Source organism: Saccostrea cucullata, unplaced genomic scaffold (assembly GCF_032062105.1).
Source record: "Saccostrea cucullata isolate Sc308-1 unplaced genomic scaffold, CSIRO_AGI_Scuc_v1 ctg382, whole genome shotgun sequence".
NCBI classification, from domain to species: domain Eukaryota; kingdom Metazoa; phylum Mollusca; class Bivalvia; order Ostreida; family Ostreidae; genus Saccostrea; species Saccostrea cuccullata.
In genome coordinates, this window is record NW_026925758.1 from 819,010 (window position 1) to 833,380 (window position 14,371).

General features: G+C 33.4%; 1 protein-coding gene across 1 annotated transcript; it reads left to right on the forward strand.

The window, feature by feature from the left end:
* On the forward strand, positions 1-10,608 carry LOC134269746 (von Willebrand factor A domain-containing protein 3A-like). The gene is made up of 30 exons (XM_062751950.1): positions 1-462; positions 1,264-1,395; positions 1,595-1,697; positions 1,797-1,924; positions 2,060-2,149; positions 3,508-3,562; positions 3,676-3,777; positions 3,911-4,017; positions 4,176-4,301; positions 4,403-4,511; positions 4,749-4,946; positions 5,096-5,234; positions 5,328-5,431; positions 5,571-5,746; positions 5,865-5,984; positions 6,073-6,147; positions 6,233-6,327; positions 6,639-6,884; positions 7,025-7,143; positions 7,245-7,352; positions 7,460-7,553; positions 7,706-7,917; positions 8,042-8,160; positions 8,261-8,403; positions 8,702-8,846; positions 9,020-9,164; positions 9,393-9,544; positions 9,678-9,902; positions 10,173-10,231; positions 10,559-10,608. The coding sequence occupies exons 1-30, from the start codon at positions 401-403 to the stop codon at positions 10,606-10,608; spliced, it is 3,738 nt and encodes a 1,245-aa protein (XP_062607934.1). The 5' UTR covers positions 1-400.
* The last annotated feature ends 3,763 nt before the right edge of the window (positions 10,609-14,371 follow it).

Below are 14,371 nucleotides of genomic sequence, written 5' to 3' on the forward strand. Positions count from 1 at the left end.
CCATTTTTAAACGTGATAAAAAGTGTGTATTTTTATTATACCGTACAAGGCCATAACTTTAGGTGCCTGTGAATATCCATACCTCAGGTGCCTGTGACTTTTGCCCACCAAATCTTTGGGTCAATAAAAGATATTCGTCAAAATCCCCATGGGTAATATTTAAATGTACGTTTGTTTTGCGTCAAAAAATTACCTTTTTTAAATAAATTTTTTAATTGCTTGCTTGTTTATTAATTATTCAATTTTCTTCAACAGCTGTTCAGTGGGTTGCGATTATTCAGATCGGGATCGAAATTCCGTTATAGACAAGTGCGCGTTATATCCAATCAAAATTCGTTTCTAGGATAGCAACAACGACAACATTAATGGCGGAAAGAAAATAGCACCATTTTCTAGCGATATGGACTCAATATTTGGTCGTGGGAGTCGAAAAACCAGTCTTCTTGAGGAAGAGGAATCGGAGTAAGCTATATACGCTCAAAATATATAGATAAAATATTTTAATAAAGTCTTATTCTACCAATAGATATGTATACATGGTGACGGGTCCAAGTAATCACGCGGGTTTAAATTGTCATTGTTAGTAAGATGATATCTGTAACAGCTGGTTTGGATTGATACTACAGTCCTATATTACTAGTATACTGATAGAACTGAATGATGAACTTTTTATGATGTCATGCTCACAGGCACTTGGGGTATGACCCCCCCCCCCTCCACCTTTTCCATTTTTTTCTTTTTAAATCTTTTTAAATAATTTATTATGTATCGATCGAAAACGATATTTTTAAAAACAGCTTATAGAGACAAAAGAGTTACATTATTGATAATATATAGTGCATATTAGAATAGAAAAATAGGAAAAAGGTGACTCAACCCCAGATTTAAAAAGAAAAGAAATGGAAAAGGGGGGGGTCCATACCTCAAGTGCCTGTGGTCATGCGTATGACACTTGCACATTGCATATACTTTCAGAAAAAAGCATATCATGGAATCTTTGAAAACCCACAGATTTGGTGGGCAAAAGTCAGACTTTACCCACATGTTGTGTCACTGTGGGCTGTATATTTTGAATTAAATATTTTTACATGTGCTTGCTATGAACATAAGACCACAGTTCAATATTTCACCTATTGATTTGTTGATACATGTATTCTGAAATTTTTTTTTCATATGGTTACTATATTTTAGAATTTTCATTTTACTGGAAAAAAAATATCCACTGTCAGAGCCTTATTGTATGTTTTGATCTCTCTTTATTAGAAAGGAAATAAATGAAGACATGGAGAAGCCTTTGAAAACTGACACAGAGGAAGAAGAGTTAGAGGTGGCAGATGATGACGATGATGATGATGATGGCAGTGATTCAGATAGCTCATTTGATGATCACCCTAGGTAAAAATAAAGTATAAATCTTTATTTTATAAAAATTTCTGATTATTTGAAATTATTATGTTGTGTTTTAAATTACATCTACAGGCACAGGAATAGATTTAGCATTTGTAAATAAAGCATCAATTTATGATCACCCTATTATCAATGAGTTAGACATAGTGTGCCATAGAAATAAACTTTTTTCTGGTTAATTTCATAGAACATGGGAAAATCCAATACCATGGGAAAAACCAGTTGTGAAAAATGCAAAGCCACCTCACCCCCTGACAGTAACCCATGTCAGTCAAACACGGGACTTAATGGTCAGTATACACAGTATCATAATGTTCTAAATCTCTCATTCCTCTGATTTGTCATGTTCAAAATTTTACTTATTTTGAGTGTATGTTTTTCTTTTGTAGAAACTTCAGAGTGCTGAAGCCATGATGAATGCTGAACTCCAGAATTCTGAGGAGTGGTTAACACTTCACAGTGTAGAGTACATGAAACTGACTCTGAAAGACTTAGTTGACAAAGGGAAAATTGGAAAGTAAGACGGACTCTTTTGCCTAAGGCTAGATACAGCCAACTGCACTGTCTATTCAGTATAAAATTCAAGTATTAGGACCTTAGATGGGACATTTGAATGGTTATGGTTTAAATTTGAATTTTATCTTTTATGTAGTATGAAACCGGACCACAGAACAGGGAAGGCTATGCAGCATATACAGTTCGAGGCTTATGATGTCAATGAATTTGAATACAAACTCAACATGTAAGTAAAGATTCTTTATGTTTGTTTTTCTTTTGCAAGTATCATAATGATTGTAAAAAAAAAAATGGTGGCTATGATTAAGTTTAGAATGTCTGTTGCTGCATTAATTATTAAAGAAATGTACATGTAATTAGGGTACCTGTAAAGTGCGAAACGAAATAGAAACGAAACGAAACGAAATCTGCCGAAACGAAACGAAATCTACCGAAACGAAACGAAACCTACCGAAATGAAACGAAATCACGACGAAACGAAACGAAACCTGCCGAAACGAAACGAAACTATGAAAATGTTTGGGATTTTTTTCAAATCAAGGTACACGTATATAATTATATATGTGTAACTGCATGTTAACTTTTTTTTTTAATCAAATAAAATTTATATACACATGTATATATATACATATATATATATATATATATATATATATATATATATATATATATATATATATATATATATATATATATAGTCCAAGCACTTGTTAATATAAAATTTTAAATAATTGATAAATTATGTTCCCTTCTCAGTCTAATGATGTGTTTACATGTTTACCAGCTGCAAATATGCACGAGCGTACTGGGAATGTATAATTTCAATAGGTGCCTTATTTTTTAATATTTATATCTTATTCTTATTTTCAGTCCTTATTTATCTAGATACAATATATCTATCAAAATTGATGTTGTTATATGTAAAGGCTCGTTTATGTATGGGTCGAAATAAAGTCACTGTACTGTTGTATTGCGAATGTCTTAAAACATAGGATAAACCAGCGACTTAGAGTATTTAGTAATCCATTCCGAGGTGTCTGGTTTTATTGTTCAGTTATACATGTAACTACAACCGGAATCTTGTGTATCCTTTCTACGTACATACAGTCCTATTTTTATCGAGGTAATTTTCGAAAAAGAAATGAGTGGTTTGCAATAAAATACATCATTAGACTGAGAAGGGAGCATGATTTATCAATAATCTAAAATTTTATATTAACAAGTGCTTGAACTATATATATATATATATATATATATATACATGTGTATATAAATTTTATTTGATTAAAAAAAAAAGTTCACATGCAGTTACACATATATAATTATATACGTGTACCTTGATTTGAAAAAAACCCCAAACATTTTCATAGTTTTGTTTCGTTTCATTTCGGCAGGTTTCGTTTCGTTTCGTCGTGATTTCGTTTCGTTTCGGTAGGTTTCGTTTCGTTTCGGTAGATTTCGTTTCGTTTCGGCAGATTTCGTTTCGTTTCGTTTCTATTTCGTTTCGCACTTTACAGGTACCCCATGTAATTAATGTATAACGAGCAAATGTCAAAAAATAAAATAAAAAAACACTTTTTTCAGGGCCATTGAGCAGTATACAAAGAGAATAAAATGGCTGCTTCAGGGAAGTAAAAGGGTAAGGTTGTTTGAAGAAGAATGACATAAGTGCATAAATACTTGTCCTATAATGGGTATTTTCGTTAGTCCCTTTTTGCAAGCATCACTTCAGGCTCCTTGGTTTGTTTACAGATATTTGGGAACATTCGTGGCAAGCGGATAGCAGTTGTTGTTGACACATCAGATGCAAATGCTGGCTTTGGAAGAATAACTGCATTTCAAGAATCACTCATTGTAAGTTTAGCATCCAATGATAGAGCTATTAATTATTTAGTACTACAGTAACTATATGATGCTCTAAGAAAAACTTAATCTTGCTTGAGTGAATATTGAGATTGTAAGTAAAAGTTTGTGTTTTGTGTTTCAGCACCTTATAGATGAGCAGCTCTCTCAGCGTCAGTCTATTTACCTCATGTCATTTGGAACTGACATCGACCCTCTGTGGCCTGTAGCAAGAGACGTCAACTGCAGGATGTAAGCAATTTGACCATTTTTGTTTACACATGTATTTTACTTTAAAAATAAATGCAAAGTTTTTGTCAGATTTATTATTTTGAAATTGTGTATAATTTTGTTAAAAGTTGTCTCAGAAAGATTTCGCTAATTTCTGATATTGATGTTAATTTGTACAGAGTTGAGGAGGCTAAGGAGTGGGTGATGAGACTGAAGCCGTCAGGAGGCTGTAATCTCCTCAAAGCCCTCAAACATGTCCTCAGAGTACAGGATATAGACTCCGTGATGATCATTCTGGGCAGTGTGTAAGTTTATCTGTATACCAATGTCTGTGCATTACGCTACATTTGAATATATGATACTGGAATCATGATAGATAAAACCACAATTTTATTTATATTTGTAGACCTGATCAGACTTCTGAGATTTTGTGTGATTATGTACATCAGCTGGGAATAGGTCAAGGAATCCCTCTCCAGACTGTAGCTTATGACTGCAGCAATCATTTAACTAATGTGAGTACAAGCTTAACGATTTGAGATTTGATAATTTACCACTCTAAAACAATATTCAAAGTACTGCATGCATGTTAAAACTGAAGGTGTGACAAAATAGTGTATGCCTATATCTTTTGACTTCTTTCACTGCACATGCACTATAGCACGGATACATGTAGCAACATCACATCATGAAATACACTATTAACATACCTATAATTATGCAAACAAATAATTTAGACATGTTACTTATAGCTCACACTGCGTAGCCTATCTGAGGTGTCCCACGGCAGTTATCACTGTTACACAGCTAACTGTGAGGATCAGATCTACACAGGAACAGACATAAGCGTCTTACTGAAGGAAATCCAGAAAGCGCAGGAAGTCATCAACAAAATCAAAGAAATGAGAGATGGCATGATGGGAAGTGCCTTGATCAGCATCATGAGTGAGGTAAGCAATTCCTTAAAAATTTGCATATTTCATTATCCCTGGATCAATATAATCTTTATACATACATGCTTTATGAAAATCTTTGTTCATACAAGCTTTATGGAATTTTTCTGCAAGAGTTTCATTTTGTGGATATTTCTTTATAATAGATAACTACAGAAGTCGCCAAGCTTCCCCAGTCACGGTTTCTGCCTCGACCTCCAGGTCATGACCTGCCACTAAAAATAGAAGTTCCCAAGTTCCAGGCAAGATCTTCTATTGGATGGATCCAGCAACATGGACTCAAAGGTTTGTGATATAGAGTTTACATCATCATTGTAAATCTTCTTAAAATTTATAATTCTTTAAAACTTTATGAGTAATTATTTGTTTGTTTTACAGCGAGAAGGTTGGACCTGTATCAGATTCTTGCTCCAAATGCTTATTCCTACAAAGAGGAATTTATTCCTGTTATCAAGAAAGCTGTACAGTCTCAAGTCCATGAGGTTAGTCTAAAAATCTCACAAAACTGACTTTATGTCACATATATAGCACATGTATAGATATATCTATTTGTAGCCATTGAAAAAAATAAAACTTTACTTCAACATGTCTTTAATTTGTGATATGTTTATTGTTTTACAGAAAGCCATGGTGCAGTTTCAGTGGCATGATGGGTCTGTTAAGAACATCCACGTGGACATGTCTCTGTTGTTTGAGTACCAGAAACAGCTCTACAGCACTGTCAGGCTGTATGAGAAGAGAATTGAATGGCTGGCCAGTGGAAGCCGCAGGATATTTGGAACCATTGTCGAAAAAAAGTTTGTTTCTTTAGTATTTAATCAATTATTTTTTATTCATCGTAAGTGCCATGAGTTTTAAGACAACTAGCGTTGTGAAAAAAGGAGTTGTAATCCCTGAATGTTGTATGTTTTCCAGTGTAGTGATCTTGATTGACATGTCCATCTCTAATGTTAACTACCTGGTGCACATCCAACACTCTATCCGACTCCTGATGGAACAACAGCTTGCCAACAAAGAGTACTTTAACATCATTGCGTAAGTACTATCAGTTCAGGGTAAAATTTACTCACTTACATATTGGTAAACATACACAGCATTAAAATTTATTTCAAAATAATTATAGGTTTGGAAGAGAAGCAGTTGCATTCAAACCAACCATGGTTAAACCCACTCCAGCTAATTTGCAAGAAGCCTGGAAGTAAGTTTGTTAAATCATGGAGATTTTATTTTAATTCAACTTTCTAAATAGACCTGTCTCAGGACTTGTTTTTATTTATCTATAGCTGGGTCCTGGATCTGCAGTGTGGGGGAAGTAGAAATTTCCTATCTGCTTTCAAGCTGGCTGTTGAAAATGAAGAGGAAATTAAGCACAAAATATGTAAATATTTTTACTTAAACATCTTTGCTGAACCTCTATGTACAAATTATAAAAGAATTTAAGTTACTGAAACCATGTACAGCTATCTGATAGCCACTAAATAAATTTTATCTTCATGTTCTTATAACAATATTTAATTGCCAAGAAGAGAATGATAACTCTGATGAGTGCAGTGGTTTTTGAGCCTTTAGTTCTTTATACTTATGCTATAGTAGGAAAAAATCTCTTTATCAGTATTATTTATGCAACTTTTTTTATGAAGAAGGGAAGAGATCCATTTCCGTAGCCTGACATTTGATGTTTTTCTATAGATTCTGAGGGGATTTACCTGTTCACAAGTGGAGTTCCAGACCAAACTCAGGATATCTGCTGTTCCTACATCGAGCAGTCGACGTCCGGCCGGGGTATCCACCTCCACTCCATTCTGTTTAACGTGGACGACTACGATGCAGAGGGAGCCATTCCTGGTCGCTACGCCAACATCACCAGAACGGCAGAATGTCTCAGGAATATGGCACACTGCAGCAAAGGCAGATTCCACTGGTTTAGAGAAACAGGTATTCACTCTTTTAAAACTTAGCATTGCTAAACAAAGAAGTACAGTGTATATATAGAAGTAAATTTTTAGTCTATATGAACCATTTAGACATATTTACTATCCATCAATGTTCACTATCCATTGTTGTTTATTATCCAGGTATCATTGAGAGTGATGATATTCAACATATAACAACAGAAATTGACAAGGCTATGAACTTCTCCAAAAAAGTTCAGTTGTTGGTGGAATCTGTGAAGAAAAAATACAGAAATAGATTTGTAAGCATTCTTTTTTTACATTTATAAAATGCAGATCTACATCAATAGGTAAATAGTTATGTAATGAAATTATTGCAAGGTAATGGTTTTCTTGGTTTCAGCATCAGGAATTTCTGGATGAGATGGCAGCCCTCCCTGAACCCCCCAGATTTAGGAGGAAGGCCCTGCCCCCAGCAATGTCCTGTACCCCTCCAGCCTCTTACAGACAGGTGTGGTATTAACAGTAAATTTACCTGGTGGTATTCCTAACATTGCATGAAAAGATACAAGGAATATCAAACTTATGAGTATTAATTTCATTGCTTGTATTTTGTAGCAAAGGACAGAAGTTAGAGAAGAGAGAGCAAAAATTCTATCAAGACGACCAACAAGTGCTTCATCTTCATCCTTACGAGAGAGACAGACAAATGGTAAATACAGCTTTATAAAGAAATAAATCTTTTTTTTTATTGGGGTTTAAGTTTTTGTTCCATTGTTATTATTTTGTTTGAATGATATATTAAGTCCTCTTTCTGGACATGGTTCATGAATTAATTGTTTTTTTTAATTCTTTGTGTAACAGGCAGGGACAGACCAAGCTCAGCCAGGGACCCTATGTCCCGAGTCAAGTCCTCCAAACGTTTTGCTTCTACCAGCTTCTTCCTGGATAGTAAGCAGAAGACGGGGGATGGAACAGGCAGTGTCATCAAGAAGTACCCCGAGCAGAAGTCGGTCAGGAAAGCCGTGGGGCAGCCCAATATACCAGATGTCGAGGACATAGTTTCTACCAAAGAGGTACTACACAGAATTCAGAGTTTTATATATTTATATTAACATGTAAATGAGGGGCAGATTTCTGTTGTACAGCTGTCTACTGGTTAAGAGGTTTAGTATAGTAATTATGTCACCTTTTTTCCAGTGGATGAGATTATACAGCTTGTCCAAACTGAAGCTAGATCTGGATAAACTGGTGGCCGGCCCTGACTGTAAACACAATGAGGGCACTGTCAAGTCCCTCCACAAGCATGTCTCTGCCAAGTAAGTCCTAGTCCTCATTATCAACAGCCAGCACCTGATCAGTAACTTAACAGATCACTAGATATTTTGAATAAATCTGATTTATCAATAACATTTGTAGATACTGTGATATTTTCCCGAGTATAAATGTGAAGGGAACCATTAAACACCTACAGCTACTGCCCCATGAACTGAAGGATTACGAGGCACAGGTGGAGAAGGTGCTGAAGCGATACCTCAAACGACTTCAGTGGCTCCTCAGTGGTGAGTATCACAAAAAATCATTGTCTAATGGGTGTGTATTATCATTAGACAGTGGTGCGTATCACAATAAATGTGGCTCCTCAGTGGTGTGTGTCACAATAAATTATATATTTAGGATTTAGAATTTAAATTGATAATTTTAACAATTAAGATTGGTATAATTAGTAAGTCTTTTTTCAGCATATTTTCTGTACTACTAAATCAATGTGTTTGATCTACTATAACTGCCAAAGGTCATACATTACATGTAAATTGTAATTAGAATTACATTTTTGTACATATTGAGATTTTTTTTCAGGCAGTAGAAGAGTGTTTGGGACCATCCTTCATAAGAAGGTGGTGATTCTGGTGGACACATCAGGATCTATGGAGCAGTATATGGACGAGTTAAAGAAAGAGTTAGCTGCCTTGATTTGGGATCAACTTTACAGATTGGGTGCTAGGTAGAATCTTTATTTGTATTTGTTGTTTACCTAAATTAAGCAGTAGTTTTAAAGATGAATTAATGTGTGTAAAAGAAGACAATGTGAAAAATAAATATTTGTTAAAATATAATGGCAGATTATAAATATATAAAATGCCTATACATATGCTATGATGATTGTACATTCTATAGGTTTAACCTGATTCGTTTCTCTGGAGACTGTGAGAAGTGGAAGGAGAGGTTAGTGCCAGCCACGCAGGAGAACTGTCACCGGGCTGTGTCATGGTCCTCGAGGTTTACAGCCTCGGGTAACACATGTACACTGGAGGCACTCAGGGTAGGGAGTTCATTCAATTTGATATTTTAGTACTGTATGAATACATTTGATACATATACATCAAAATTTTTTTTATTGTGTCAGATTTTTTTTTATTTTTGTTTTACCATTGACATTTCTGTTGTCATGTTGAAGATCTTCATATAAATGTATTAAAATGTTCTGAACATTTAGAAGGAAGCTTTGTTTACAATTTGAGATTCACCTAGCATTGCCTCTGTTGTTTAGATGGCCTTTGATGACCCTGACATGATAGCAGTGTACATGTTAACGGACGGTAAACCCGACACAAGTACCTCACTGGTTCTGAAGGAAGTCTCCGAGATGAACTCAGAGAGAAAGGCTCCAGTTAATACCATCTCCTTCAACTGTAATGACAGGTATAACATTATCTAAGTTCCCTTAATGCATTTTATTTTGTGCTTTTACTTAAAGCTCAAAAAGTATTTGTTTTTAAAGTATATATGAAATTTAGAATCACATGTCAAAGAGATGCAATAAATTTATTTGCAGCACCGCAAACAATTTCTTGCACCTGTTGGCTCAGGAGACTGGAGGTAGATATCACCGCTGTCAGACAGATTTCGATGCACAACTTTTCGCACACAAACTTTTGACAGAGGGCTTTGAGGACACAGAATATCCACATCTTCCAGAGTTTGATGGGGATGATCTACGCAGACTTGGGTCAGAAATCAACACTGCCCGCAAATACCTGGCCCAGTCACGACAGTACAGGTATGATCAAAAGTTGATATCAGGTACAGTAAATACCTGGCCCAGTCACAACAGTAAAGCTATGATCAAAAGTTAATATCAGGTACAGTAAATACCTGGCCAAGTTTCAATAAAAGTACACAAGTTACAAAGAAAAGTTTTCTGAATATACATCTGTACTTATGTACCAGAGGTAAAATATACATTCAGCATGACATTATGAAGTGTTCATTAATAAAATCAGTTTTAATAAAAAACATATTTGTATATATTTTCTTTGTTTTGTTGTAGATCTTTGTATCAGAATATCAATCTGAAAAACCAATTGTACACAAACTATGCACACAAAAGTTCTCTTTAATTTTAAATATATTTTGTGTTACACTTTTATTTTAAAAAGTGTTAAAAAGAGGTAAAATATACATAAAGCATGACATTATGAAGTGTTCATTAATAAAATCAAATGTTTACATTATCTCTGTTTTGTTGTAGATCTTTGTATATTAAAAAGCTCACTTAAGAAGCCATTAAAAAACGCAATTAATTTTTAGGATATTCAACTTTACTTTTAATCTTTATATTTTCTTTACCACATTTAAAAAAAATTCTGCTTATACGGTATATGTAGTATCTAAAAAGGATAGAAATATATTGAGTATTGTTATTTTTATTTTCAGGAAATGTAACCCCATTTGTTGTTGGTAAACCAAAGACAGCTGTGCAATAGAAGACATTAGACTGGCAAATTATAATAGTGCATGTAGCGTTAAATTACCATGGAGACAAGACCACAGATATGTACAGTGTCTACCAGTGCTTTCCTATTCATGCATTATGTTTAGAGACACTCTTAGACTAGATGAATACAGTCCAGTATTAAAGAGCCAATGAAAAAATGAATCAAGAAATCCTGCTTTTGAAATCAAAAATGAAGTGCTTATTTGTAGAAACCTTTATGTAAAAGAGGAATTATGAATATAGTTTAAACAAATTTCAACATTTTAGAAGGGTGTTTTTTGTAATTGTTCCTCCTGTAGTCTATTAAGATTAAAGTTGATAAATTACAATTTATTTTATACACTGTATTTCAAACATTGGTATTTATATAAGAGCCATTCTCTGTAATGACTTGAACTTTTATATAGGAGCTGTGGCACGCATAGTCTCAGAATTTCTCCAAACTCTGTATGATAAAAGTCATTGATACCTTAAACTGAAATCAGGCAAAAATTGGTTGATATGCTTTATAGTTACCATGGCAACATGTCTTAAAGTTTGAAAAATGGACTTTTTTAGCATGTTTAGAGCCCCATAGTTAACATTTGCGGCAAAGCAAACATTTGGCAATGACTGTTTCCAAAAGTTGAAGGTCAGATCTCTCAAATGCACGATAAACATGTTTGGTAAATCAACTATTACATTCGTTACTATGGTAACAAAGTATTCAAAAAGTAAAAAAAAATATTCATTGAATTTTATAAAGTCATACACGTAAAAATAAAAAGCATTTTTAGGATGAAATGTGACAAAATAATAGACAAAAGAACCTTGAAACATATACCAAGAACAAATTATGATATTTCATTTTGGTTGGCAATGGTTGCCAAGGTTTTTATACCACAGAGAGTCTTCAAAGTACTCTGTATGTTTAAATCTGATCCTATCTTTTAAACAAACACATTTCCTCATAACTAATGATAAATTTTTAAAGATGTTGGTGTGCTCCTAGTTTTCCCATTTGAAAAAATTCAGATCAGATTCGTTAAATAGAGCGTTGCTATGGAAATACGCAGAAAATATATGCTTAAAAACCGGAAAATTATATTCTTTTCTTGGATACGTACCCTTAAATGTAGATTCCCAAAACTTTTATGATTGATATTTATTAACAGCTAACCTGACTTTTAATTTTGACTATCATCCAATCTCTAAGTGGATGCAAGAAGTTGTCACACAGGGTTTAATATTGATATAAAGTTCACAAAATCGAACATTTTTTCTTGGTAACCATAGCAACAGTGTTGTTTTCTTCATCAAATTTTATCAATATATGATATTCAACTTCAGTTCTAACAGATAAGTACTATTCAAGCTGAGTCCTTTAATTTGTTTCTTGATTATATGGCAATTTAATTCTTAATGCAGCGAAAAATAATTCACTTTTAAGCACTGGTACTTTGTTTCCATGGTAACACTGCAAAGTAGCAATTATACCAAATTTTTCTTCTGGTTTTGGTGATACAAGGTCCTAAAGATGCATATTTGCCAGTCTTGAATTTTCATGTTTTTCCTCAAGACAGTAGCATTAACCCAATCTTAGTTACTGGTTTTGCATGGTTACACTGTGTTACCATGGCAACCATAAAAGTTATTTGTAGAATAATATTGCTTATACTTATATACTTAAGGTAAAACATTTTCATTGTTTTTCTTAAGTCGTTTATTGAGTTTGAGCATGTAACACCCACCATTAGTGAATACGGAGTGTTTTTCAGCATATTTCAGCATTTTAAATGTATTCCAAATGTACCCTTGGTTACCACTTACTTAGAGATATATTCTAAACAGTTTCTTTACAGTATAAGTGACATCAAGGTGTCATGTTTTTGTGAGAATGATTTGTTTGCTTTTTCTAGTTTTTATTAAGCCACAGTTAAGATTTAAAGTGGCTGAAAATGTGGAATTTTCAAACTTTTCCGGCTGTTGCCATAGCAACCGAGACACATAGCAACGAAATTTTGTTTGATATTTGTTTCTGGTATATATATATAGCATGGGTGAAGTTTCATCAAAATCGGTGACCATAAAATGGCAAAAGTTTAAGTGGTTACAGAGAATGGCTATTAATATTGCTAAACATACCAGATATTTTCTAAAATGAATATATTGTACAATTCATATGAAGAATGTTCTAGATATTTTACCCCATTTTTGTCTGTGATATTTTTGTACCTTGTTTATTAACATCTACTGTTTATATTTAAAAATCATTTCAATTATTGGTACTAGTTTGTGGTTAAAACTACAGGGATAAATAAAAGTTATATGTTTTTTTTAATTTTATATCTTTTATGTTTTGAAATTTAGTCTAATGATCTTTGATCCATCTAAGGTTTTTTTTTAATAATTAAATATTGAAAACAGCAGTATTAATTTGACTTGAACTTTATTTGAATAGCAAATACACTAAGATTCTTAGTGAAATAATACTATATTTCAACTATACTATTACATGTAACTATGTGTCTTTCAACCATCTGTGATAATTCCAATGGGCACCAACTGTGTCTTGCTATTTGAGATCTGATGTTTTGTATCCACATGAAGCAGATTTTATTCAAGAATTTCTACAAGTGAAAAAGAAAACACTTGCTGTGACACCCCCATGCAGTCAAACACATGTGTTTCATATTTAGATATTTTACAAGAAAAAGACAACAAAACTTTATGATGACTATATTTCTTTTTCTAACCTCAACTAAGTAGCAAAATATACCATGATCACCAAAAGCCGCTCTATGTAAGACCAATTTTTAATCATTTTTTTTAAACAGGGTAAGCTATTTGACCATCAAGTTGATGAAACAAGGATATGAACAGTCCCGTTTAAAGTGGTAATTTTCCAAGTGAAATTATTTCCATGATCGATATAATGACAATATATTCATTCAATCGAATGCAGACTGATGTTTTTTACCATACTAGTTGTTTTACCATTATTTGCACACTGAAATTTCTAAGGATTTTCCCATTACCCGATCGTGACAATTAAGAACAACATATTTAGTATGCATATTCAAGGGATAATTAACTTCTTCATGGCATCAGATCCAACCCTTCTAGGACTGTCATCCTATTAAAAAGGTCTGTGTTCAAACTTTGATCCCCATTAATCTGTATTGTCTTAATAGACTTTGAATGAGATAAAAATTCGTTATCATCATATTTCATTGACTCCATATTACATGTATAACTATTCCTAGGTGTAACATTTAGATTCTACATGTAAAGTACCGGTATAATTACAGTACATACTGTACATTTATATGAGCAGAAATGAATTTATATATGAAATATTTGGAGATTAACGAACAGTTTTCGGCCTAAAAGGTCCATTAAACATAATAGGAGCAGCAAACCGGGCCTATAACATCAGAGGTGGGATCAGGTGCCATTGAGAAGTGACACCCCACCGACTGGTCATGCTAGATAAATTATCAGTAAAAAAAATGGTAACCACCTTTCTCTGAAAACGAAAATAAACAATATTATTGAGTTATTTATAGAATTCTGTGTGTGTTTATTTTTTCTTTTAAAAAGTCCGATTAAAGCCTTTATTACTTATGCCAAAAACTTTGACAGCTGTAAATTGTTTAAATGCGAATCTGACTTAAACTATAGATTAAGATCTGGCTTTCGTAGATATCCATACGATTCAAAATTGATCAAAAATAGTCATTTGTTGTAACAAATTATTCTTTTTTATCTAG